This window comes from Halictus rubicundus, chromosome 4 (genome assembly GCF_050948215.1).
Source record: "Halictus rubicundus isolate RS-2024b chromosome 4, iyHalRubi1_principal, whole genome shotgun sequence".
NCBI classification, from domain to species: Eukaryota; Metazoa; Arthropoda; class Insecta; order Hymenoptera; family Halictidae; genus Halictus; species Halictus rubicundus.
In genome coordinates this window covers 17,347,757-17,374,371 of record NC_135152.1, presented here as the reverse complement: position 1 = coordinate 17,374,371, position 26,615 = coordinate 17,347,757, and the positions used below count along the sequence as shown (strand labels likewise).

The 26,615-nt window shown below is 41.2% G+C and overlaps 1 protein-coding gene across 6 annotated transcripts in view; it reads left to right on the top strand.

Moving 5' to 3' along the window:
• The window catches only part of LOC143353678 (uncharacterized), a 448,475-nt gene that overhangs the window by 182,540 nt on the left and 239,320 nt on the right, over nt 1–26,615 (top strand). For all 6 annotated transcript variants that reach the window (XR_013082192.1, XM_076787169.1, XM_076787168.1 and 3 more), the window contains exons 2-3: nt 3,818–3,898; nt 9,911–10,133. Coding sequence is in view for 5 of the 6 variants with exons in the window: in XM_076787169.1 (XP_076643284.1) it covers nt 3,818–3,898; nt 9,911–10,133 (304 nt within the window). In the remaining variant the exon portion in view is untranslated. The remainder of the gene's footprint in view (nt 1–3,817; nt 3,899–9,910; nt 10,134–26,615) is intronic.

Here is a 26,615-nt window from a genome sequence, read left to right as displayed (position 1 = left end):
CGCGAACACAGCGGCGGCCGGATCGCCACTTCTGCGCGCAGACGTAATTACAAGCGACTGCTTCGGCTGGAGAGAGCCCCGTGATAATATATAGGCTTTATCACGGACACCGATCCGCGGATGATTATTATTAATTAGCCGCGGCCCCGTAATTACACGTTTCCTGACTGGAAATCCACGCCGGCTATCCCCCCGTCGTTAGCCGGCGAAATATATTTACTTTCCATCGGGCATTAATCACGGAAACAAGTGTCCCCGATCTCACGAAACTGAGAAACAAATTCCAGTTTGCGCTTGACCGGCCGCACTTGTCCGAATCATCCTTTTTCTCCGCGCGAACGTCGCGATAACGCGCGGAATAACACGAGCCAATGCGCTGCGCGGATACTCGAGCGCGACGCGTAACCGAGAACTAGATGTGTCGTTTTCATGTATAGTCGCGTCGGTATTCAACCCTCTACGGTGCCAAGTCTTCTCTCTCTTTCACTTCAGACCTCGCTGCATCATACACGGGTCGTTTCATGTCGATCATTTTTTTTTTGAGTCTCGGATTTTGCTGAAAGTGAATATCTTGGTTATTTCAAACAATACGAGAAAATGTTACTCACAGAAGTTGTAGGGCTTAAGAAACTACATAACATGGTGTAAATGATATTCTTTCAAGTGGAGGCATAGAGGAGATATAGATGTCACCTTTGTCTTTTTAAATGGAATATCCAATTTTTTATGCTCGATTTCTATAAATTTGCGTATTCTGAGTATAAAAGTACTGAAGCGTATATGTCCTAAAACTTACCGTTGCTGAGATATTCGACTGTTTTCATGAAGAATGTTCAAAATGTCGGCTCGGTTCAAGTGTGAAAAGTTCGAAAAAATATGCCCGTGCTCTACAATTCTTTCTATTTTAATTCTCCGTCATTCAAAAATTACGGTCAGGAGTGATTGCGGCAACGTAGTCCATATCTGCAGAGCTTTACAAAACAGCTCGTCAGTTCAGGGTGTTATGAAACGTTTCATTACACCGGAGAGCTTAATCAAAAGAAACGAAGTGTGACGGCGCGGTTCACAGTTTTTTTTTTTTTTTTCGACAGTGACACATTCTCTAGCCGGCGCCACCGTCGTGCTGTTGAAACAGTGATTAATCGAGTTCTCTGGATTAAGAGAGCCGTTTGCAAAACATAAGAGTACAGTTTTAGGTGGATCAAGGGTGATATAACAGAACAGTGGCACGGTGAATCGGTCAATCAGATTAAACTCCCTAGCCAGATCAAGCCGCACATTAATCATGGTATTAGAAAGTTGTGCGCTAAATGGATTGGCGCGTTGATGGAACAAACAGCTTTTTTCGTGGTTAAATGATTTATTAGGGTGAATCGGCGGAATAACGAGAAACGAGAATATTCGAATCACAAGACTCCGAGACTCGAAGCTTCAAAATCCCAAGGATCGTAGAACACTGTTCAGAAGACTTTTGGATACAGTGACTCAAGTCAAAAGACTCAGGGCCTTAAACAGCCCAGGACCCAAGGACCCTTATTATCTCAGGGATCCAAATACTATGGGCGGTAGGATCCAAGGATAGGATCTTAATCACAAGTATCCAAAGATTTTAGAATCCTAGTGGTTTAGGTGGTTTTGTATACAGTTACCCAAGTACATCTCGGGATCTATATACCTGAAATCCAAGGAGTTCAGGGGTCAGGAGGCTCCAGAGGTTTTTACATGCAGATACTACGGTCAGAAGATCCCTAGACTTAAGGACTCCATCGTTGTGTCTATAGATTTACCTACACTAGAAAATCACGAGCCATACAATCTAGAAGAGAAGATTTTCAGACCGAGGGCAGCACCACCTAGGGACCTAGGGACATTTAGGGACTTTAGCCTAGAGATTTTGACTTGAGTCCTTAGATCCCTAGACTTAAGGACCCCATCCTTGTGTCTATAGATTTACCTAAACTAGAAAATCACTGGTCATAGAATCTAGAAGAGAAGATTCTCAGACCTAGGGCAGCACCACCTAGGGACCTAGGGACATTTAGGGACTTTAGCCTACAGATTTTGACTTGAGTCCTCAGATCCTAGCTTTCTAGTTTCGGTCCTTTGATCCAAGAATTTATTATGTTGCTCCAAATGTCCATAATTTCAACCCTTAAATTTCTTTAATTTGAGTCCTTAAATTCCTAATTTATTGCAAGTTTTTCAAGGAATCCATGTAGATAGCTGTTCCAATTCGACTTTTCCGACTGTAGATGCTTCTGATTTTTCAATCGTCAAATGAACAGAATAAGGTGCGACAACAAACAAATTTCGAAGGACTCGACCAATAAACTCACGCCATTTCAAAGCAATGACTCAACTATGCACATTACCCGGTGATTGTCCAACACTTACCACGACCGTAATTGCGCCGCACTTTAAGATACCGAGAAAGTCAATGTAAAACGGAGGATGTTAATTTCCAGATCGCTCGTAACGCATTCGTGCAAGTTCGGTTTATTGGCCGAGCTTATTAATTTATGCCAGGTTGCCGGTCGCCAGAAGTTGAGTTACGGTTTATCTCCACGAAAGCCATACTCTCGCTATCGAGTCGTCATATGAACGACATATAAATATTGCGTCGTAATACAGGAGAAACGCAAACCGAATCGGGATTGCGTAACCGTGGTATTCTCGACTTCGTCTTTTCGATACGCGCGCGACAGAAGTCCGACGAAAATAGGCACCGCCGAGGCGTATCCTCGCGAAAAAATGATTGTTCCGCGTTCACTTCGATACGCGACCACGATTGCTCGCTGATTGTTCCGTAAAACCGGCGTTTACAAATCTTGCGCAAACAGGATGCGTTACGTACGGATCGCAATAAAGAAGTTCAAGAAAGACACCGGCAACGTTTCGACATGGTTGCGTACGTATATGTACGGCCACGTGGAGCCGGTAAAGCGATGTCGGTTTATTGTACGCGTAGGGAAGGTGAATATCCTCGTGAAACGCATATTCTGTGAATAATCGTTTGATCTGTCTACCGAGGATATTCATTTTCCAATAATTTCAACCAGACACCGTATAATTTACGCCCGGCGCAGACGAGGTTTTATTTTCAGTGTGTAATTATAGTACTACCCGCGGTGATTCGGTAAACCGAAATTATTTACGATTGAAAGTCGATACTTCGATGTTGCGCGAATTATTGATCTTCTTGTTTTCTGAGATTTTTCCTGCGAACGTTCGACAGGATTTTTCCGTGTTTTATTCGATTTCTTTGCTGACGGGAACAAAACTATTACGTCAACATATAACTGGCACTGCCCCTGTCTTTCCCCTCGAAATCCTTGGTGTTTTATACTTTTTAAATATCTTTCATATTTTTCGAGATATTTGGCTGGAAAGTTTTCGAATGATCACCCTGTATGTTCCAAGGGATAAATGTGTTAACACGTTGAATGCCATGTCACCCATTATTTGTCCAGGTTTCGAAATGAATTTTTACGTTAATATATTAATTCTACCAAATTTGATTGGGATCTGTAAAATGCAAGAAAGTTGGAGGACTACTCGATATCATACATTTAATTTTTTTCAATTTTCATTTCATTAAATAACTTGCTTTGATTTTACGGAATTTTTGAGGTTTCTAGTTTGGCGGTCAAAGCGTTCAATCAATTTCCTATATAAATGCATTTTACAATCACAATAACTGTCAATCACTATCTTTCGTTGGGAATTTCACGCGACAGGCAGACGCGAGAGAGCTCAAGGAATAGACTGCGTTGGCTTCCTATTAGTGACCGAGCTAACGATAATTCTGTTTTTGCAGGGCTTCCAGCGTCCGCGGACCCGATTCGCCCCTGAGCTCGGATCTGGCGCTTGATAAGCCTCGCCCCATACCATCACCCAGGTAAGTCTATTCGGGCGTGTAACCCTTTCTCACCTTTACGAGCCAACGGAAAAGAACATCGACCTCAATTTCCCGCGTAATAAACTCGGGTTGATTGGAAAACTTGTGCGGCTAGGTATCGAAGGACTTCCTCTCTCTTCTCGCGGCCCAGGCTTTTCATCCTCTGAAGGGCTTCGACCTATATCTCAGGGATACGGTAGAATCTCGATAATACGTACTAATTGAAATCATCGGTGAAAGAGCCCCAATACCGGAGGATTTCGTCTGCTGAAATCGTTGAAATCCGCCGGAAATTATCGGCTACTTTTTCGTTGGCTAATCAAATTTAAATATACGATTATCGGGCTGCGCATCCACGGTTCCTGTTGTGCTCGTCGATGAAAATTTCAATTACAGAGGAGTTCGTTCCGTGAGCCATTTAATGCAAACGTGGTTCGAGTCAATATTTGTCTGCCCGGTTTAACGTTCTAAGGGCTCGATCATCATTAAACGAAATAATTGCAAGATTATTTTAGCATGGCTTACACAAGGCCAATTTTTAATTTTACTTTAATTATAATAAATTTATTTAATTTTACTCTTAAGTAAAGTTTATTTCCGCGTCAATTAACGTTCTTACGCAGGGTGTCTCAGAACGTTGTACTTCCTTCAAAGGGATGATTGCTCCGGTGATTTGTAGTCACTTTTTCGTTCGAATCCACGATGACTTGAGATTCATTTGTTGCTGAAGCGTGTCGCGAATCATTCTATTCTGAAACAATTCCCGCGGCGTTCGCGTCGAAGCCGCTAATAAACCGTGCTTCCCGTGGCCGTCCAGGAACTTCTATTTTTACCGGAGCTCGTACCTTCAACCCCGACGAGATTCACCCCTCGACGTAGTCTTGACGTTCGATAAGCCTGTGGCAACACAATAACCATTCCCCGCGCACACTGAAACCCCTGTTTTATTTTCTCATCGACACGCGGTATTTCGAGCCCCTCGGCCGGCGACGAACCGTACCGAACCGAGAGCTGAACCCCATGAACTCGCAGACCGTGCGGAGGACAGATTCAACCACCCCCTCCCCCTCCGGACAACAAGCACTTGCTATCGAGTACTCGTACGGTTTCTCCTTTTATTTTTCCCCTCTCCCCCCTCTGCGTTTTCACTTTGTCCAACGTGCGCCGCAACGCCCGAGAGAAGAATAAAAAGTGGTCCGTTGAGAACACGAAAATCACGAGCAGGAAACGCAAAGTGAACCGTAATTCCGGAGCACCGTATGCTCTCCGACATCTAATTAAAGTATGCTAATGAGCGTAAAAAAGTACAAATTAGCTTTCGTCTCTGGTGCACGTGCTGCCCGCGGAATTTAATTGTCTTTTTCCCTTTTTTGGCGGAACGCATTTTTCCGCGCATTGAGAACGTTACGATTCCGGGGGGTAGGAAAGTTTCTTGGGTATTCAGTGGCTGTCGAGTCTTCGAGAGAGTCGAGCATTGTGGCTGTTCTCTTTCGTTTATGGAAAATAAATTCTGGACGGTTGCCGATGTAATTAACCAGTCCATTTAATAGACTGGGTGCGCCTAGTTCGACGACCTTCGGTAAAATTAATGTTTCAAGACAAATTCTTTTTATGTCTTGAAATGATTGGGGCCATTGACACCGGAAATGAGGTCCTCTTTTATCCGGGATTCAGAATTCTTCATTGTAGAAATGTAAGTTTGCAGGAACTTGCACAGTCTACTATTTTATTTTGAGATACATTAATGAGATATAAAATCCCGTGTGTCGAGCATCGGTGCTAATTGAAAATTCTATTATCGTCGCCGGATGAAAATCAATTTGACGTAGTATTCGCCAGTTTTATAAACGTGTCCGGCAATCTACACAATACTTCCGCGTTATTTCTCAAGTCTCTCGGCGATACGATAAAACTTTAATTGCACGATGAGAAGAATGCCGGGGTTACGTGTTTGTATATCGTAAAAATCGCCGGCGTAAAACGGGCTTCGCGTTTTGTATAATAAACGTAGAATTTATAGGAACCCTTGGGATCTCTGTGCAACGACTTATACGTCGCCGGCGCCAGTGGTTTATTTCGTCGCATTAAATTTTATACCTTGCCGAACTCGATTCGGACTTTTACGGCAATTCGGTGTAAATGATAAGAAATACTTTATGTACTCTCGCACCAGAATAGAAATAGACCGCGGTGGATTACTCGCGTGTACTCAAGTGAAATTTATGCTCCCCTAAAATGTTAGTAATCTCGTTATTCTTCTCTTAAAACGCGTTCACTTGTTCGGACTGCGTCGACTTTCAATTTCGCGGGACAAACAAACTTTCAACGTTGCGAGTACACTTCGGAATTTTTGCAATTACTCATTTTCGCAATTTATTGTTTCTCTTTCGTTGATTAGATGATTCGTTGCAGGCACACTAAATTAAGAATGTTATCACTGGACTGTGGATTTTTATGCAAATGAAACTTTTGCATTAATTGTAAAGTACAACAGTAATACATACAATAATACAACAGTATTTTTCAATTCTCTAGATCTATTTACCGTTTCGTATTCGAGCTACTAACTGTTTCAATAAAGTCACAAAGATTTTCTTGTATTTCATGGACGTGCCACATATGCATAAATATCTCAGTCTAGTTATGGGAGCACTTGTACCTTTTTCGAAGAATGAAACGCTGCGAAAAATGTATAGATTGACTGACAATTGATTGAAATGAATAGATTGATACTAGCAGTGTACAGAAAACAACGAGTCTGCCGTTGGCTGCTGTATAAACTTGGCGGATTCGAGTAGCGATGTAAATGGTGTCAGGTTCGTGCAAAAGATGAAAATTATGAACTAATGCGAGAGCGACATAGACGGAGAATCGTTTAAGTGCCTTTGTCAGCGTCTAGACTGTTAGTTTGTCAGCTTTCCGGTTGCTCAACAGCATATCGGACCCATATGTCGGACATATGTGATGTATTAGGCGATGTCAGTTTGCCTTACACGAGTCATGCGCTCCGGAGCGAAGCTTTTAACCTGATTAATAAGGAAATTTCCGTGTGAAGCGTCAATCAGAACTTTTCAGGTCAAAAGTTCAGGGTTAATCGCGATCCATTGGTAGAAATGATTATCGAGTGAACGTTCATACGCAGGACTTTAATTAAAATTAATAAGAGTCGCGATCGTGATTGGAATTTTACTCGAAATGAACGACTTTTGATCGAGTTAACAAATTCTGTTCGGAATTAACGATTTATTGTCGCACTGCCGTCGATTATTCGTGTGCTCGACTTTCTCGAATCCCAGATTAATCGGGCTTGAACTGCATAATTCGTTATTAGTAATTCCACTTTGGCAATCAAGCGATTGCATGAGAGATACTTGTTACGTGACTGAAAAGGTGGAGTTAGTATGTCCCCGTTCGAAAGTACAATTGGAATCGTCTACTTTACTTGATTAAAAATGCTGCAGTGATCGCATCAAGATTAAAGAACCGTTTTTCTTGAACTGAACGGTATTGGAATCGCAATCAGTATTTCTTCGGATGCCTAACTGTACAGTGAAAATCTACAAAGATACTTTAAAATGAGTTGAATGTCCAAATGCCTTAAAATTTCAGTGTCTTCGGTAGGTATTTTATTTTCGTCATTTTCAATCTAACTTGAGAAAGTTTGATAGCAAACACGGTTTACCCTTGGGCGACAAAATGAACCTTGGGACAGGGGTTGCGAGCCAGAAAAAGGTTGACAAACTATGGATTAGATGAATACAGAGTGGGTGAAATTTCGGTGAACGGGGAATCAAGCTCGAGAAAGTTACGGGCACGGTTTTAATAAGTGAAGGTAATGGACAAGTTTCCCTCCAGAAGTATACTAACTGACTGTGAAAAGGGCATTACGTGTTAATCACAATCCCGAAGTTTCACGTCGTTACCGGGGTGCACGCTTACGAAACATTTTTGCTCGGCTGCGCCAACGTTACGGAACGTCGGCGTGGAAAAAAGGGTTGAATTGCGTTTACCGCCTTTTTTAATCTTAATGGCCGTCTGTCGCGGAAATTTAACTAGCGGTAATCCAATTTCGCGGGCGTCGTTTTTGCTTCATCTGTCAGCGCCGCTTTTAGTCCGTTGTGACCACATCAAGAAGCTCCCGCTGGAAATTTAATGGAAATCCTCAACCCTATATTTCCGACTGCACTTTTATTAATTGACTAAAAGCCGTATGTTCGCGTGCCTCTGTACTTTTTCTTTTTGAATTTTTTTTTTGAACAATATGTTCTAACGGTCAGCTTTATTCTGCGAAGCCTGAACGCATTTCAATTTAATTTATTTCTTCGGAAGTTTGATCAATTATTTTCTAATTCGCGGCCGACGCGGTCGCAAGAAACTAGTAACCCTACGCGATCTATGTGACAGCACAGACCCCAGAATTAGGCTTGGATCAAGACTTAAATGTAAAATTAAATACACCACCATAATATTTTCACAAAAGTAATAAAATGAAATATTCTAGCATTAACATTTTTTTTTAATTACAAAATTCAATATACTATTGTATTCAAAGTGACGGATTGTCTAAATTTAATATTTTGCATACCCTATCGAACACCTGAATGCACCTTGAAAGTACGTTGTTATTATACAATTAAAAATTTATCGTTTTCATTCCAGACTTATCTATAGACACATACGATTCTAATTAATTGTCTTTCGCGTAAAAGAAAATTCTTTAGCTCTGTTGTTATTCGGTGTGATTCCAAATGATGGATAGCACACATTCTCACATTATCACATACGCAGTGCATCCGTCATTTCTACATCGGGGCAAGCAAAACCTTGCAATTGCAGAAGATACATGCCCGCAGTGATTCATGAAGGAGTGAATTTAAACGCTTTTGTCGAAACACTCCTGTGAAAGATAATTTATCGGCATACCGCCAAAGCGTAAATCACGTTTTAATATCGTTACCGGGTAACGCGTTCTGTGACTACGTTATCCGATCAAAAGCTGTTTTTGTCCGTCGCCGTGTAATAAATTCGATTGTATCCAATCGAGTGCTGCGCAGCATACAAATTATCCTGTAACACTCGCGACAGTTTTACTGTGCGAATTAATCGCGGCTCCGGATCGATTCGCTCCCCGGAGAAGAATAACGGAACTATTTAATTACTTTCATTCATTTCGAACGGATAATATATCTGCGTTAAACGATACAGATCCATAACAATTTTACTAACCTTTGCAGAATTCGTCATGCGAATGGCATAGAACTGTCTGAAATTTCCATAAAAATTGCCCTCAATTCATACGTATTGTCACCAATATTTAATTCTACAAATATTTTTCAACTAGTAGATATGTATACTTGTTTTCTGCATGAAATGATGAAGCAACGTTGTGACACATTATTTCAAGTTATGTTACGGTTTTTATATGAAAGCTAGAATAAGGGAAATTTTCTTTTCATCAACTGAAAAAATACCTTGTACCAGATACAAAATATAAACTGTAATATATTTTGTTAATACATACGTTATCGCCGCGTGCCATAAATTCACCGAGATCTGCAGTTTAATCCCCATGTATCGTAAGCTAAAATGGAGGTTATTCTTCTTTCACCAACTAGAAAATACCTTGGGCTAAATGCACAATAAAAATTCTAGTATATTTTAAACACCAACACCAACAATACATTTTTTAGTACATGACTTTCTCCTGAATTTTGATAATTTACGCATTCAATAAATTGATAACAACCTGCTGTTTGATCCCTACTTATGATAAGATTGCCTACAAATGAAATCAGCCCTGACTTACGGACAATGCATCCCCTACTGAACATGCAAAACCGAATCATCAATAGATAAGGTATTCCTGTAAAATTCGTGGCAATCGATAACATAGTGGCTCCGCGATAAAAGCGACTGCGAGAGCCGGCTGTCAACGGTGGCAAAAGCTGGCACTTCCTTGCAACCCTGTGCTTCAACCCCCAGAATAAAGCGTGTGCTTACCGACTGTTGCAGACAAATTCACCCCCTGTACGGTGAGAAGGCGGGGTTGTTGGGCTACTGCGACCCGGTCGGTAACGCAGAGAATTTCCCACCAGCCCCCAACATCGTCGTCGAGGGTGGTAGAATCGAGTTCGTGCGCCCCTCGCAGGATGGCACCACCACACCCCGTAGGAACACCATGTCCAGAGGATCGCAGACCTTCAACGAGGAGTCCGAGAAGTCTGATCCTGCGAAGGTAAGTCCGCTCCCCTCCCGTTTTCCGTCGGTCGTGCAACCTGTTTACCTAGACCCTGTTTACACACGGCCCGCCTACAAATTTCCTTCTATTGTGTCAATAAAATGAAGATGACGGTGAATCACGGTTCGACAAACAGAACTCGCATCGTTTAGATCTCTGTAAAACGGTTCTTAGGGTATGCTGATGTACCCGTTCCCGAGGGGACCTGTTCAAATGATTATACCTCGAAACGTTGCCCATTAGGGTGCAAACCGTAAAAAGTTTAACCGGTGCGGTGGGATTGTTTAGGACCGTTCGAACGGAAGATATTGAATTTGGATGTATCAGAACGATGGAGGAAACGAAGGCGCCCGAGGTGGTTCAGTTTCAATATTTTGGAGAACGTTTCTCGAGTACAGTAATGCCTCGATATGTGTGAAAGATGCACTGACCGAAGCTGTTTTGTACTTTCTTGTTTTAAATAAAACGTTTACCGATACAATTCGGAACATATTTGCTCGCTTAATTGACGATTTAGTAGAACCTCAATTACCCGAACCGATGGTGTTTAAATTCTTTGAATAATACAGCTGTTCCGTTATCTGAACGGACGTGTACCACTGACTAGTTCGGATAATCGAGGTTTTACTTTATCGTGGATTGAGAACGTAAATATTACTCAAACTGTATCGTGTTTGGTGTCATTTTGATCAGAAGAGTGTCACGGATATGATGGTAAAACTTTCATGAAAAAATCATTAAAAACAAAGAAGTTTAATCCCTAAAATGATCTCGGTGGAGATAGGTGGAACAGATAATTTGGATCTTTTCTCGAGAAATCTCGAGAAATTTCTATCAGTCATTTCTTGGGAGCTGCCGACGCAATTACGAATGGGATTTTATAAAATGCAATTTGTCCATTTGCATTACGACTTCAAACGATCATCCTCAGTGCCGCACGGACGTGAATTGGCTTGTGCGAGTTTTTGCGGTGGCCGTGGAGGGGACAGTGATTTTTGCCGAACCCTTTAAGCCCTTCATGTTGTATTCATTAGACGCGACCATAATAGAATAAGTCGTAGCGCGCAAAGTGCTTTAACAACCATCTACCGGCAGTCTAGGAGAGCAGCCCGAATCGAGCCAGCTCGTTAGTTCCTGGTTAAAATATCGCGTCGAAGTTCTTGCGCTCCTTTCAGTCCCGACTGACAATGCGCGGTAATTATATTACGCTTTTCACATCCCGACAAAGGATATTCATTAAATCCGGAATTGCCCTTCCTGTTCGTTACACTTTCCATTCTGGGTTATTGAAACGTCTCAATGGCGCCGACCGAATGTTGATCTTTGTTGAATCTCCGCCAGTAAAAACTTTACTTTTTACACCGGGCTCTCTTGTCTCGTTCAACTTTTACTGCTGGTAATAAAAAAGAGATCGAAGAAACAGTTCCAGACGTGCGCAATACCGTTTGATATTCCACGTTAGCCTAACAGAAACGTTTTCAAACGGTTGAATTATAATGTACGGCTTGGTAAGAGCGGAAACGTTAACGTAACACTGCGGAGAATTTTCTTTTCTAATTAAAATATTACGCCTGCTGAAAAGTTCTCACATTTCTCACGACTCGCGGTCAATTCAGAGCGAGATGAATGGTTTTCAAATTCTTTTTAACAATAATACCTATTGCGATGTTTGATGCTTAAAGTAAAGGAACTATTCTTTCATGGGGTTGTAGACATTTCAAATTCCTTCGAAAACGAAATACGTATACTTTTTGGTCGAGTGATATTTATTTTTCCTAACGATTTGTTAATTATTTTTCTAATAGATTTCAGTCGTTTCATTTTCTTTTATATTTTGTATTGAGCATATTTTATTTTAGTTTACTGGACAAAATTGAGAAATATATATTTTTCTACTGTCTTAATTATATCTGGAACTTATAATAAAAATCGGAAAATCGATTTATCCGGTTTTCGTACGCACCATAAGCACACCCAATGCTCCCTCGTTAAATTGTACGCATCACGCATGTAGCTCACGGCACGGGGAGGTTTAATAAAATCGTCTTCGATGAAATCTGTCGCGGCCATTAACTTTTGACAAATCGTGTTCGCCGGCTTCGAAATTTCGTCCCCGAGTTTCTCGGCGGTGCGCACGGCCGTCTGAGGGAAAAGTGCGCGCAGATTCCCGCCGAACCCTTTAACCCTTCATGTTGTATTCATTAGACGTAATTGATTTTCTCGATAGGGCGTAGTAGGATTTCCATATTAAATTGGAGCGCGCGACCGTTCTCTCTCGGTTCGCGCGTCGATACGCGACGATTATTCCGAAATTAACGACGTCCCGTGTCGTGTCGCGGCTGCGACGTCCGTAATTCTAACGACTTAACCCTTTGTCCGAACGCGCCCGCTCGTTTTGCGTCGCTTGGGGTCCGAATTGCACGACTGCACCTATTCGGCAAACCGAGTGGTACAATATTGACAAACAGAAAATGCAACCTCGATTCTTCGAACATCATTCGAGGGGGTTGTCCCTGGTCTATAATGGACGAGTCTTTAAAAATCCAAAAACCATCATTTTTCTATTTTAGTGTTATATTGTTATATTTACGTCACAATGCAACGATATTTCAAAAGATTTCACACAGTGCAAACTGCCTCCCACATTGGATGACGACAATCGGCAAACTGAACTACAATGGGAAAAGCATCTTGAGAAGGATCGAACAAACCATGACTTCAATTCCGCGGACTATTGATACACAGCGTATAATACGGAAGAATAACTTCGGCTACGATTGAAACTCTGATGAAATCCCCTTTCGAAACCTTTGGTCCGACCTTTACAAAGAACCCCGTCGACGTGTTTTTCCGACGAAGCCTGGAACCTCCTCGAGGTGTCGTCACGTGGCATTTGCATACAATTAATCAAACGTCTCTCGGTGTCGCGTACGTTCCACGTTTATTACGTCAAGCCGAGTCCTCGCGCCGAATTTTTACTGCCGGCACGGAGGATTAGGGGGTCGCCTCGAAAACATTTAAATGCGATCTTCGCCGGGACGCAATTCCGTTTGACGCCGATAATAACGGGTCTTTTAATTACGGGTTTATTCGGCTTTAAACGCTCGCCCGGCCGAAAAATTTCATTTTAGGATTGTTAGCAGCCATCCTCTGTTGTTATTAAGTCCCTTATATCGTTGTGCTCGCTGAAATTCTCGCGGGAATTGCGGCTTCCCTTTCAGTTCTCATGACTAGCCGGGGTCATCGCTAAGTTATTAAAGCTGCTTTATTAGACCGTGGTTGCGTTCATTGGATTGTTGCAAATGAAGTCATGTACCTCAGAGATTGACACGCTCCGAAGCTGTTCGTTCCTTGTCAGCTGTAAGACGCTGCTGGTTTTCAGATCTTTCTACAATTAAATAATGATGTAGTTCATAATTAACATTGGTTTGGTGCAAAAGTAATTGCGCGTTTTGTCCGTTTACGCTTGAGCGATTTTTCCGAAATGTCGTTTTGACTCTAGACTCCGGACTTTATGCGTTTATGAGAAAAGTGAGCAGGTGCAATGAATATTAATATACTATTTTCATTACACTCAAATTATTCGTGAGAGATATAAATTTCTGTTAAGCTTCTGTGTCCTACAGTTGATGCACAAACTTTTTATTTTGCATAAAGATCCGGAGTCTACTCGTATCTTCTGTTTAATTTAATGACATTTGAAAATCTCCGATGACACGATTGCACAGTCTACATTTCTTGTTCTACAGAGATTTCTTGCAATCTCGCACCGAGTTCGCGAGCGAATTAAAGTTGTAAATGGAGGAATGCTTTTACGCGTGCCGCGTGGGCAAGGGAAATAATTTGAATGTTTTTTTTACGAGCGAGCGAATTAATTTTAATTACGCGCGGTCTATGCGCGTGGCTCGGGCGAACAAAAAACGCGTAGAAATAAAACAACGACGTCCTACCGAGGGTTTACTTTTATATTATTTTCTGTAATTACCGCCCGGATGAGTTCCGGCTCAAATTTCAAGGCAGCCCTATGAAGACCAAACGAAATTCATTTTCCCCCATACGATATTTTCCATTTTTCAATTCCAATTTTTCCGTAATTGTCTAACGATTCTCATGATTTTTCGTTGTGAATAGACAAAATAATGAAAAGTTTTACACAAATTCTAATTAGTATGGCTGGAAGCAGAATAGAATGAAATTTTCTGTTTCGGTAGAGAATTTATTAAATCCTACTGAATTTTATATTTCGGTTACTTTTGAACATTTTTGCGTATTACAAACGCATAAAAATTCGAAGTTTCATGATCGATACGATCGGTCGACGCAGGGTCGAGCGACGAAATAAAAGATGTATTAGCGATTTTATTTACGGGACGAAGACGAATGACTTCGATCGGGTTTCAAGCGGGCAGGATTGGCGAGGATGAATTAGATCGATGCGTTTACACGTTGAAATCTCGGAGGAGCAACGGCGCAACCCCCTATTAATTTGTTTCGATGAATAGCGGATTCGAAACGGAGTTTACATATCGGCGCGCTTTCTGACGTGCGCGTTGCCGTCCCGAATAACAATTAATCGCGGCGGGAGAGTTGATTAAGGCCCTATTCATCGAGTGGAAACGTTATAAATCACACGCACAAGCCCGCGCACTATGACCGTTCGTACGCGATCGCGAACGCTGCTCTTGCGCAAGTGAAATTTCGTGACGCAGCTTTTGCCCGAGAACAGCTGTTCGAACTTTTCAGCCCCGGCGTGAACCGGAGAAAGCGTGTGAAGCCGTCGCCGGCCATTGGAAACCTGTTGTTTAGAGAAAATTGAATCGGTAATGTTACACCTCTGCTCAACAGGCTGCTTTTTTTCTCTATTACACGTAACGACTCGCTCGGAACGTCCTCCATTACGAAAATACGCGGCGCGATGGTAACGCGTTCGAAACTGGTTTCTCTGGATAACGTTCCCCATTTATACGCCGACTTTTTTTCTAGATTGATATCTTCTAAGATTTTTATGCGCAAGCTGTCCCGCATGAATATCATAGGAAAAATTTTGTAACAGGGAAAGTGTCAATTGGTAAAATATTCAAGATCATTGTACCGATGTTGAGACATCACTTTGAACATATATTCTACTAAAAACATTTTTCTTTCATTAATCTCTCAATTATTATCATTCTTTTAGCATTTCCATCGATTATCCAATTATTACAAATTTTTTTACTCAAGGTCACCTCAAGGTCGAAATGTTACCTTTCAAGATTCAAAAGTGGTAAATATATTTTTAAATGGAGCCATTCATTTTACAATTCGTAATATGACGATCTTCGCGTGACCTTGGACATGAGATGTACACAATGAATTTGAAATGCCAGATTCATTTTAAAAGACGATCGAAATGAAATGATCGTTTTGAAAAAAAAATGATCAATTTGATGAAAGCAATGTTTTATTGTATTTTAGTTTAGTATTTATTTTCCCTGGAAAATACAGGAACACAGAGTGAAAAATAGCTTTTCAATTTGAAAGAGAGATTCGAGGCGATTTGTTTATGCGCGAAATCGCACAACAATGATATTTGCAAATCGGCGTTCGAATGTCGCGTGTTTCTCGCCCGACCAAACTGAGAATGGTTCGATAATTACAAAACAGGCAATTTGGATGCCGCCGGAACAGGACAAAAAGATTCACGGGCGGACTAATTTATGTTAATTTCGGGACCGGGAACTTTTTACATCGTTTAATTCAATTAGTTCCGCTCTTTGGGCGACGTAATTACCATATTCCACTGACGTCCAGGGTTCACCTGGTAGATCTTCGTGAAATTTGCTCGGGGCGCTAAAACACTGCTACTGTAAACTCGGTTTTCACGCGTTCCGTTAATTTTATAAAATATTTTCTTAACAGCGCAGCATCGTTACTAGTCTATAAATTTAAAAAAGGAACAAATTGATTATAATAAATTTAAAGAAACAGTCGAATCTTTCGCAGAATCTGTCTTTACATACTACATCTAAAATGTTGGAACTATTAACAAGAAGATCAAAATATTCAACAAATGCGCTAGTATAAATTGTGCGTTGTATGACTTACGTTCCATAAGCTGGCGCCAACCAGTCGTTTATTCACTTTTTGAGATTCTAAACCGAGTATTGTATTTATTAATCATGACAAGTAAACTAAAACGTGCGCCCTGAAACAGACTAAAATATTCAAAGAGGGCAGAATGTTTACGGGAAACTTGGCGGGTTGCGAGCGAAACTTTCGTTTTCCTTGTGCAGGATCGTTACTCCCCGGGAAGTTATCTTCTATCGTTGACCATGAACGAGAAACAGAGTTAGTGCGGTATCGGAGTGCTTACGGTTGATTCGCCGGGATCGAAAGTGTTCGGGAATAAAATTGGCGTAACCGAGTGAAGAAGTTAAGCTACTACCGCCCCGGGTACCCAGCGGAGTGCTTGTGCGGCCCCGAAACGAAACAGACATAACTGATTGCTGTTCCAACTTTCCGGGCGCTTCTTTGTTCCGTGTGTGTGTGCGCGCCCGCGCGCGCGCGGTCGCGTTAACAAGAAAAATGTGCAAAAGTAAAATGTTCCCGGCGCTCCGGCACCGCTCTCTGAAAGCACAATAAAGACGTAACGTGACTTACCTGTTTTCTCGCGTGCACCTGGAAATGCCGGCGCGGCGGAGTTGCGGAGCCGAGGCGATGAAAAGTAACGAGTAATCATAGCGAAAGTAATCCTTCAGAGAAATCGAGAAGATATATAAGGCGCTAAAATTCAAGGATTGCGTAAAGAATATATTTCGCAGGAGTCACAAGGGAATACCAATCCCTAAAGACCCATATCCTATAAATTTCAAATCGAAGAAAACAAGATCTATCCAAATTAAAACACTGATAAAGAAATAATTAGAAAGTACCTGCGAAATTACTTCTTGACCGTTGAAAACAAACCACAAACCGCGGAATACGTTTTAACAATGTTGTAACTCCGGAAACTACTACTAGGGACCACACGTCAGATATATTTAAAGGTTCCAACTACGCAGTGAATCAGCGCGGAAAACGATGAACAAGATAAGGACAAGACTCCAACTTATCTTCCTGCAAGACACGCAGACGAAGATCGGTTTACATCCTGAGAACCAACAGGAAAGGTGTCAAATTATGTCAAATTACAAGAAAAGACGCCGACTTCATAGTAAAAGGATCCTGTCAGCATAGAGTTGACTAGTCAGGAGACAGCAAGAAGATAAAAAGATGCGAAGTAAAGACTCCTGAGCCAGCATCTTTGAAAAACAAAGGACTGGCCATCCTATAAAAAGGAGACCAACTCCTCTACATCAGTTCTTTTCTTTTTAGTTTTCGAGTTCTTGCAGTTCTTTTCTTTGAGTTTCTTCAAATCTTTGAGTTCTTTCAGTGTCTATAATCCAAGAAGATTGTAATCGCTTCCGAAGCCACGGAAACACTATTGCTATTATTTGACCACGGTAACATTATTGCTATTATTATTATTATCGTCATAATCACCATTATTTGTATTCTGCACCCTTGTATACGCGCATCACAAACAATATTTGTGAAATCAAACTTATAATATCTAATTCAGAACCACACTTTGAATAAACCAATAATTTTGTTGTTTTTGAAATAAGGGTATAACTTTATTTAAACGATCCTCAATTTCCCGAGCCGTAGCCAGTGTATGCAGGTAGGTTCGAAACTGCGTTCTATCCTATAAATAATCATAATTCGTTCCACCTGGGACGTAACAACATACAGCTAATATTTGTTCTTATGGTAATAAATTTCATTTTATCTTTTCCTTAATTAGATTAGAAAATACGTATCCTGTCCTGTCGTGTAACTTGCATTATTTTCAATTTTATTCAATGGTATTTGATTAATATGTTCTTTATGCAATCTATCAGACAGGATTTATAGACTCAAGAGTTCGTAGCCGTGGATATATTAATTAATCTCTCGAGGAAGCAATTTCTTTTTTAATTCCCACTTAACGGAAGATTAATAAGCTCCTACCGATAGACGTAAAAAGTCTACTACGACGTTCCCAAGTAGTAAAGTATCGACTGCATTAATAATAAAATTTAATTAAAGTAAAAGAATATGTTTAAGAATTTATTATGCAATATTTGATAACTAAAATGATTTTACTTTTAAAAATCTTGTAGTATTGCATGATAATTCTTCGATGTTGTTCAAATAACAATTCCAGAATAAATGAATAGAAAATGTTACTCGATTATATTAGTTCGCGTATGGAAGTGACGTTATCGTCAAACAATTAGACCACTCTCAGCTGATAATCACTGATCTAGAAAGGCTAGTAAATCAGCTTTTTTTGGAAGGCCAGTAAATTAAGGACAAATTCGCCGCAAAGTGGTCCGAGTGTCCAGACCCTGATAAGATTCATGCTAGGACCTTCCACATCCTCGTGTCGTTGACCTCCGTTTGGGTTATCGGCGGGGATCATTTATCGAAGGGATTTCCCCGAGATTTATCTGTCGTTATCACGGAGAGCATGAGATTTTAAAAGGCCTAAGAGAGGCACGGAAAGAAGGAGAGTAAGAAGGCCTAAGTGCCTATATAAAGGCATAGCACGTGACAAATTGTCGTGCTTCGTAGATCAGACGAGGATAAGCCAGATTTCGCGAAAGATGAATTAACTTTAGCGTAAAAATGGGACTGCTAACATCGTAACAGTGCTCGCTGTTATTATTACGTTCAGGCATACTGCAATTCCTCGAAAATTACGAAAGTCGGATTAAACATTCGGAATCATTAAAAGAAAAAAAATATTTCCACTTGGTTCCTGTTTCTATTTTACAAAGAAATCTTCATTTAAAGAAATATTCATTTTTTCCTTGTAATTCCGAGCAACAGGAATTTAAAACAAAATTTTCACTAGTAAGTCACCTAGCAAACTAATCCATCTAACATTTAACCCTTTGCACTCGAAGCTATTTTGACTCCAAAACGAAATATTTCTTCCGACGTAGAATATTTCCCCTCTATATATATATATATATATAGTTTTTAACAAAAAGTTACGTTAAGGGTTAACAAAGAAGAAACTCAGGTCGTTTGTTCCAATGATAAACAAGTTAGTTTTTAAGGGGTGTCCACTTCATTGTGCCCTCGGCTGTATACTCGGCGGTCGGTGGGTCGTAAAAAAGACGGTGCACGAAATGCGAAATGAATGTCGTTCGCGATGATTTGGCATTGTGATGCCAAGGGGTTGGGATTAAGCAGGCAGCTGCAGTTGGGGGATGCAGCAGCACCGACGGCGATTATTTCTGCCGTGTCGCTTGAACCGCGCGCGAACACACGGACAATGCGGGAGAGTGTCCGTCACAAAGAAGACCCGCCGAAATTTCTGAGGGTGGCCCACCCCCTCGCATCCGTTCATCCCTTCGGGAACCCGGACCGTATTGTTGACCTATTCAATTCGGTTTGGCGCATCCCGGGACACGGAAGAGGCCGTGTTTCACGCTCCTCCGCCGTGTAATTTCCAGCGACTCGACGTTCCGAAGGGAGGCGTTCGCAAATAGTGGAATGAAAAACAGGTGATACTCGAGTCCCTTTGACAATGTTAATAGAAAACATCAGGGTATCGACAGGTCTCGGCGCCGGCTCGTATTGACGGCCAAAGATAAATGTTTTTAATTCGACAACCCGCCGCCGCGACGCGCCCGCGCATGGTTTTTAATCCCGAACGTTCGCAGAGTTTTTTAATCGCCCAGACTCTCTTCTACGGGAAAATTTATTTGAATGAAGCATCCTGCTTTCGAACGATTTTCTCCTTTTACGGGCTCGTCGCAAATTTATCTCGCGCTGTCAGTCGCGAAAGTTTGCGCAGCCAAAGTTTAAATACAGTATCCCCGTATCACGCTGTCGAAAAACTGTTTAGATAGAATTGCTGTTGAAAATAATTAATACATGCAGTCCATGTGACAGTAAATACAGAATTACAATATTGTTCGGAAGGAAATTCTGTTGAAAATAATTGTCGTACATGTACACACGCCGTTCAAATGTGGCGGGCGACGCGGACGCGGCGCCATCACGCGGACAACCTAAGAGTAAGAGCAGCGTCTATAGGTTATGTTCTCAGTGTAAATAATGTATCCAACAAGGTGTCCATGTGGTCCGCATATTACGCGTCCCGTAAGAATAATTAACACATGTACTTTGTGTGAGAATGAATGAACTGCAGGCTCTCGTGTAACGCGATCAAAAGATTGAAAAGACTGCGCAGATGCTCCCATCTAATTTTGAAACAATTTTCCCGAAACAGACACGCTCCGATTCCCGGCATTCCGTACGTATTGATTCACTTATTATCATTTGACTGTGGATCATTATGCAAGACATGGGAGCCGAATCAAAATTTATTTCTTGTATGAACTATTTCATCAAGCTGAATTATAATAAATGCATGAAATCCGCAGTCTAATTATCATCGAACATGTTCCGAAGAAATGCTTTTATATATCGAAATAAATGAAATGTTTCAGAGCAAGAGACGCTTGGAATGCACAAAGATTTACAAGCTAATAATCCGATTTAACCCTTAACGGTCCGGAAGTATTTCAAGTTTACTTCCCACCAGGTCCAAGCTATTTTTCATACGAAGAGAAACTGTGGACTCAACATTTTTATATGAAGTATAGAAAGGAAAATGTTTATATTTTATATACGCGGCATTGGACCCAGTAAGTAAAAGTGCCATGCCGCTTATATAGCGGAATTGGTCCGATAAGGGTTAATACTTTGTTACTGGTAATTTACTATTTGTATGCATTTAGCAAAACACATAACCAGTTTGTTCTAGTTCCTATGAAAGAATCTGCATAAATCGAGATTGATTGAACGACCGATTCGGATAGATCAAAATACTCGTTGATTCCTGTCCCCGCGGAACAGTTTCCGTGAATTTGCATAAAGATTCGCTACGCTAGCGCGTACAAGGTGGCAATAAAGTTGAACGGTAAATGTTTCATTCACGATCACGTCCATTCACGTCGAAGAAATCCGCGAACGCCGTCGAGACTGCAGCTAGACTGGTACCCGAGGCGCCGATTTCGCATGAATGGCGTACGAATTTATGAATGAGAAGGTTGCGCGAACGACCGCGCGTTAATTAGGAGCTTCAGATGGAGAGAGAGAGAGTGACCATACTTGGGTAAAGAGAAAGTTTTAAAGCGCGGCCCCATTGTTATTGCAATTAGCGTTCCACTTTGCGGGCCGGTTTTTACCTAGGTTTTAAATCGTGTTCGGTGATTATATGACATTTTACCTTGAAAACGCTCCCTTTGTCGCCTGAAGTATCTCGAGGTTTATTCAACGCGGAAACAGGGAACAATTAACATCCTTCCGTCCTCGCGAATTGTTTCTTGTTTTCTCTTTCGTCAAGGTAATCTGGAACTCGTTTGACAAAAACTATTTGCATCCGTTTGTTCTCGAAACAAAGACGTATTTCTTTTGTAAGAACTCGAGCGCGGCATTTTTACTTGATTATCTGTCGCATAATTGGCGATGAACTTTCGTATGGAATTCTGTGACAATAATTGGAGCACTTTTAGAAAGGAGAAGGACAACGATGGGGGTTTCAATATGGTCACAAAATTCGCTATTACAATGCTATTTATCGTTGCAAAATTTGGTGATTATATGCCAGGTGTATCGTCGCCATAAGCGTCGCATAAATCCTTTGTGGAATCATCGAGGATGAAATTGGCGGAGAGCGTGTCGGCATTCGCGGTATTCCCAGCGGAATGAAAAAAATTGCACGAAATCTCACAGGTCAGGGCGTCGCGTCACAACATCGATAGGCTCTTCGAGGCGTGGCTTTGATGTTGCCGGCTTTGATCTCGCCACGTAAAAACCAAAAAAAAAAAAAAAAAAAAAGAAGAAATAGTCCCGCCGATTAAACGGCGAATTATCGGGCGACCGGCGGACGATTCGTCCGTTAATTGGGTCCCCCTAATAAGTCGCGAATAAGCTCTTGACAATTATGCGCGTGCGAGGCGCATTAATTAACGGTGGCTATGGAGAGCTGCTCGATGCCCACGAAAAACTTAACGCGCACTCCTTGGCAACGATGGATTTTAATTAATCGAAGGATCGCGCGTATCACTGCCGCTAATTGGAAATGACGGCGCCGCGAATCGTATATTACTTCCTTCGTCATCGTGCAAAAGATCAGTCTCATTTCAGCTAAAGGGGTTCTAGATTTATTAATTTAAGATTATTGAATCTGTGAAGACCCATCCACGAGAAATTATTCAGTAAATTTATTTCCTTGGGTGTATATCATTTACAGAATCGCTAAAAATCTGAACAAATACGTTCTCGTTGTTTATACAAAGGAATGTGAAGTAGTCACATTTAGTACCCCGTAAACCTAGCGTCAACGAAATTTCGCCGGAGTCAAAGCAGCTTCGAAAACAATGGGTTAATGAATTCTATTTAAGTTCAAAGAAGCGAATAGTCGTTCAGTTCGGTTGAAAATCTTCTCGGTACGGCAAGACTAAGGGTTGGTTTTCGGCGCGTCTATCAACAGCTAGCTGTCGCGTCGTTTAACGAGCGGGATTCAGCCGCTCTGCTCCAATTAAATTCCATACAGGCCGGTATAATGATCAAGTGTTTACGAGAAACGCATAGGAGACGGTATTTTTGCGGACATCGTTTCGCAGGCGGTGTAACCGTTTCATTACCGGTTGACGCGTTAACTCGCCACTTGCAACCGCTACCTGAACCCGAGGAATGTTATCTCGCCGACGACACTTGCCCGGTAGTCCGGCTATCTCTGTCCCATTATCATCCGGTCGGTTGCTATTTTGCAAACGAAAGGCGCGCAGGAGTCAGAGAGAAAGAGAGAAAGATAATCTTGTTCACGATAATCAGGCGGGTATGTTATGTTGCTCTGGTTGCTCTGGTTCAGATTCCGAACCAAATTAGAGCCAGCCTGTAACACTTTCGATTCTCCTTCGTATCTTATCTCGGATTCCTTTCGTATTCATTGTTGCCAGCCTTCTCTCGCTTTTCTTCTCCTAGACAGGTGTGCACGGTAATGATAGAGTAGTGGCAATTTATTGGCTCGGTATTCGGGTGGTATTATCGATTACTACAACTGCTTCTTTGTTGCTCCTTTGTAAGTTACGTTTGGGGTTGGATAAAACAATGGAGACATTTCTTATAAATTGTGTATACTGTCTACAAAATGATATTAGATCAACGAGATTGTGTATTTATTTTCTAATATATGGATAGGGTGTATGTTTATTAATAATATAGCTCCCTTTCTTTTACTTACTTTGGTTAGATTTTGTACATTAAGTTATACGTTTAGTATCCTAAAAAATACTTTGGCATCCTACTTTCAAATTATTTCGGACGTTTTAACGACTACGTTTATAACAAGGTCGTCGCTTTGGTGTATAAAGCTACAGCGCGTAAAGGAAACAATTTATTTAAGCTATTAAGGGTTCGAGTAAGTAAGTTCATTATTGTAAGTAAGAAGCTCATTTTTTGAAGATTAATGTTAAAATATTTGTGCAATCGTTACAATCTTTTATTGAACGCTATTCGAGACCCTTCGATTAACTCAATAAAGGTGGGCATACATAGAATGTGCGATCGGTTTATTATGGAAACGAAGTAATACTGGAATGCTGAAGCAAAGCTTGACTAATCGAATTATTTTACACACGTAACTTGGTCAGTTATTGATTCTCTATACGCTCGTCAATTCGATCTGGATCACTACTACGGAGGGAGCGAAACATGATTCTGAGGTCCTTTGATTGGTCTGTCTATTGTCACCCAGTTCCACTTTGTAGCAGAGATGAAAATAATTTTATAGAGTGGCGTGGAAACAAAGTGTCCATCAGGAGGGAACATTGTACTCGTGGGTGACTACAATAGCTCTGATTGGTACCACGAAATGGTAAGGGGAAAGATACGCCTACCATTTGTTCCTTTGTCACGTATGTTTCCGTATATTTCTTTCTTTCCTTTAAAAATATTTCGGAGCTAGATTTGTTCAATTATTCATACCATGTTTTATCTTTGTTAGCACGCACGTGGTGTACGAACGATGGTAACGCGATTTCATTTTCGTCAGCAACACACTTTTGCATCCCGTTGCATCGGATACTGTTTTCATGAGTTATCATTTTAAAATGATATATATGTATAAACTATTAATTAAATTGCGAATGTTCATGTATTTTTCATAAAACGTTCCGTTGTTCCAAAATTTCATTTCACAATGTGTCTGTTTAATATTGGTAGACAATTAGAGCACATATGAACAATAGAGTTATTGTTCCGTTAAGTTTCTAAGCACGCATTTTTGCGGTGAATCTAAAAAAATTTGTAATAAGAATTGACAATAGCGACTATTAGCGACGAGATACAACAGGAGCAAATACTTTTGCGAAAAATAGAAATATTGATGTATCAGTATGTGATTTCAAAGTATTATACTGTCGTGTTTGTCAGAAATTAAACAATTTTTCGTGCAGCTTGCTTTGTTTGGCTGGCGAGAATTGAAATCGATGGATAAACCATTTGAAAGAGGGACAACAAGGTGACGATGAATTCATTTGCATCGTGTTGCGAACTCCTGTCGCCCGTTCCGCATGCATACCGTGGCGGTTAATACCGTGATTTGACCATTTATTAGCGAAATTACGTTTGCCGTGCAGCATGATGGGTATTCCACCCTCGTCGGCCAGCCTATGTATGTATGCGCGTATCGTTTTCGGCAAACAAGCGATTTGCTCGGCGGCGGCGTCCTTTGAAGTCCGCGCCTATGCTTGCATTACGCTCATCTCCGGCATATTTCGTGTGGAAAACGATACACACCGTCCGACTTTCGTGTACGCTTCGCATACAACGAAAATGCTGTTCAATTACTAGACCCGCAATAATTAAATTTCGGAAATCGTGCTTGGCGTTGCGCCATTAGCCACGCATCGGTGGAAACCTAATTCCTGGTTCCTTCCGCATTAGCCATTTCTGCGACTGGCGTCGTCGCGTTCCGAGCCTTCTCCTTTGCTTCTATTTCATTTATAAGTCCACAATTTAAAGAACTTTGCAACGCAAATAGGAAACAAAAATTTTACCATACCTGCAACATAGAAAATAAGCGAATTTGCACTGTGAGAAATGTGCGAGGATTAAACAATTTTACGGTATGAAATGATTTTCATAGGACTGGGTTGTTTTTATTCTTCAAGCCTTGTTAAAAAATATAATTGCGTCTAGATTATTGTCCATCAGATAATGGATCAACTATAATAATGTAATGTAATGATAATGTAATCGACTTTTTTATCAATCTGCGGAACAGAGTTGCACTCGATAAACCTTCAATCTTTTCACCGTGTTCCTCGAAAGGTGATAGTACCTTCGACAAAGATAATTTTCCCGCGGAACCGAGATTCAGGCCGCAAAGCGGCGAATTTGCATAGGCGTCCGTACGCTATTTATAATTCAGCGAAGTGGCCCCCGTACCGAATGTAGCATTAAAATTTTCAGAGTACGTTTGATCAATCTTAATGGTTCGAGATAGGTTCTCGTGCAGGGCGCAGTGTGCAGCCCTGTGCGGCGTGCATAGTGCAGCGAAGTTACGTGCAATCGGCACGTTCGTGAGCGTTCCACTGCTCACTGTGAACCCGTGTTTCTGATAACGATGCAATATTGTGGCAGTAAAAGCAACCGGGCGCCTAGAGAGTTTCTGACCCAGAAAGCCTGCCGGCAAATATCATCCCGGCCGGCAATAAATTGCTAAAGGTATAATTCTGTGCTTAATTATGTGCTCGGACGATACTCGGCTCGGTGTGCCGCCAGGGCCTCGCGTTTGCAAGTCAAAATTACGTAGACCGCATGCTCGACCGATCCTGTCCACGGTTTCGAGCATGCGTCGCGTCGTCTACAACGTGCTTTCAACACGAAAAAATTATTATTATCTAGCCATTTTATTGGTTAACCCTGTGTCAATTTCACATCGATCTTCTGTATATTTTTATATCTTTTTTTGTCTCGATCGAGCGGAATTGAGCCTGAGCGAAAAATGCAGAGCCAAGCTTATGACGAGACCGCGGTTCTTTATGCAAAATCGAAATGTACTACATCAATCGCAAGAGACTGGGGCCGAATAGAAATCTCATTCTTTCTTCAGTACATTTAACCCTTTGCACTCGGCACTATTTTCAATGTAAAATTAAATTTTTCTTCCGTCTGACAATATTTTCAATTGATTCAAACGATACTGATCCGATTTCTACATATAGTATTCGAATGTTTAGTAATCTATTGAATACAAATATTGTAATGTAACAAATATTTTGTAATATTTTTTGTAATTTCTTTGAAATAATGCCACAACAATTTCTGGTGGTGCTTCAGAGTCACCACTCGAGTGCAAAGGGTTAAATTGTGGAAATAGGTACCGGG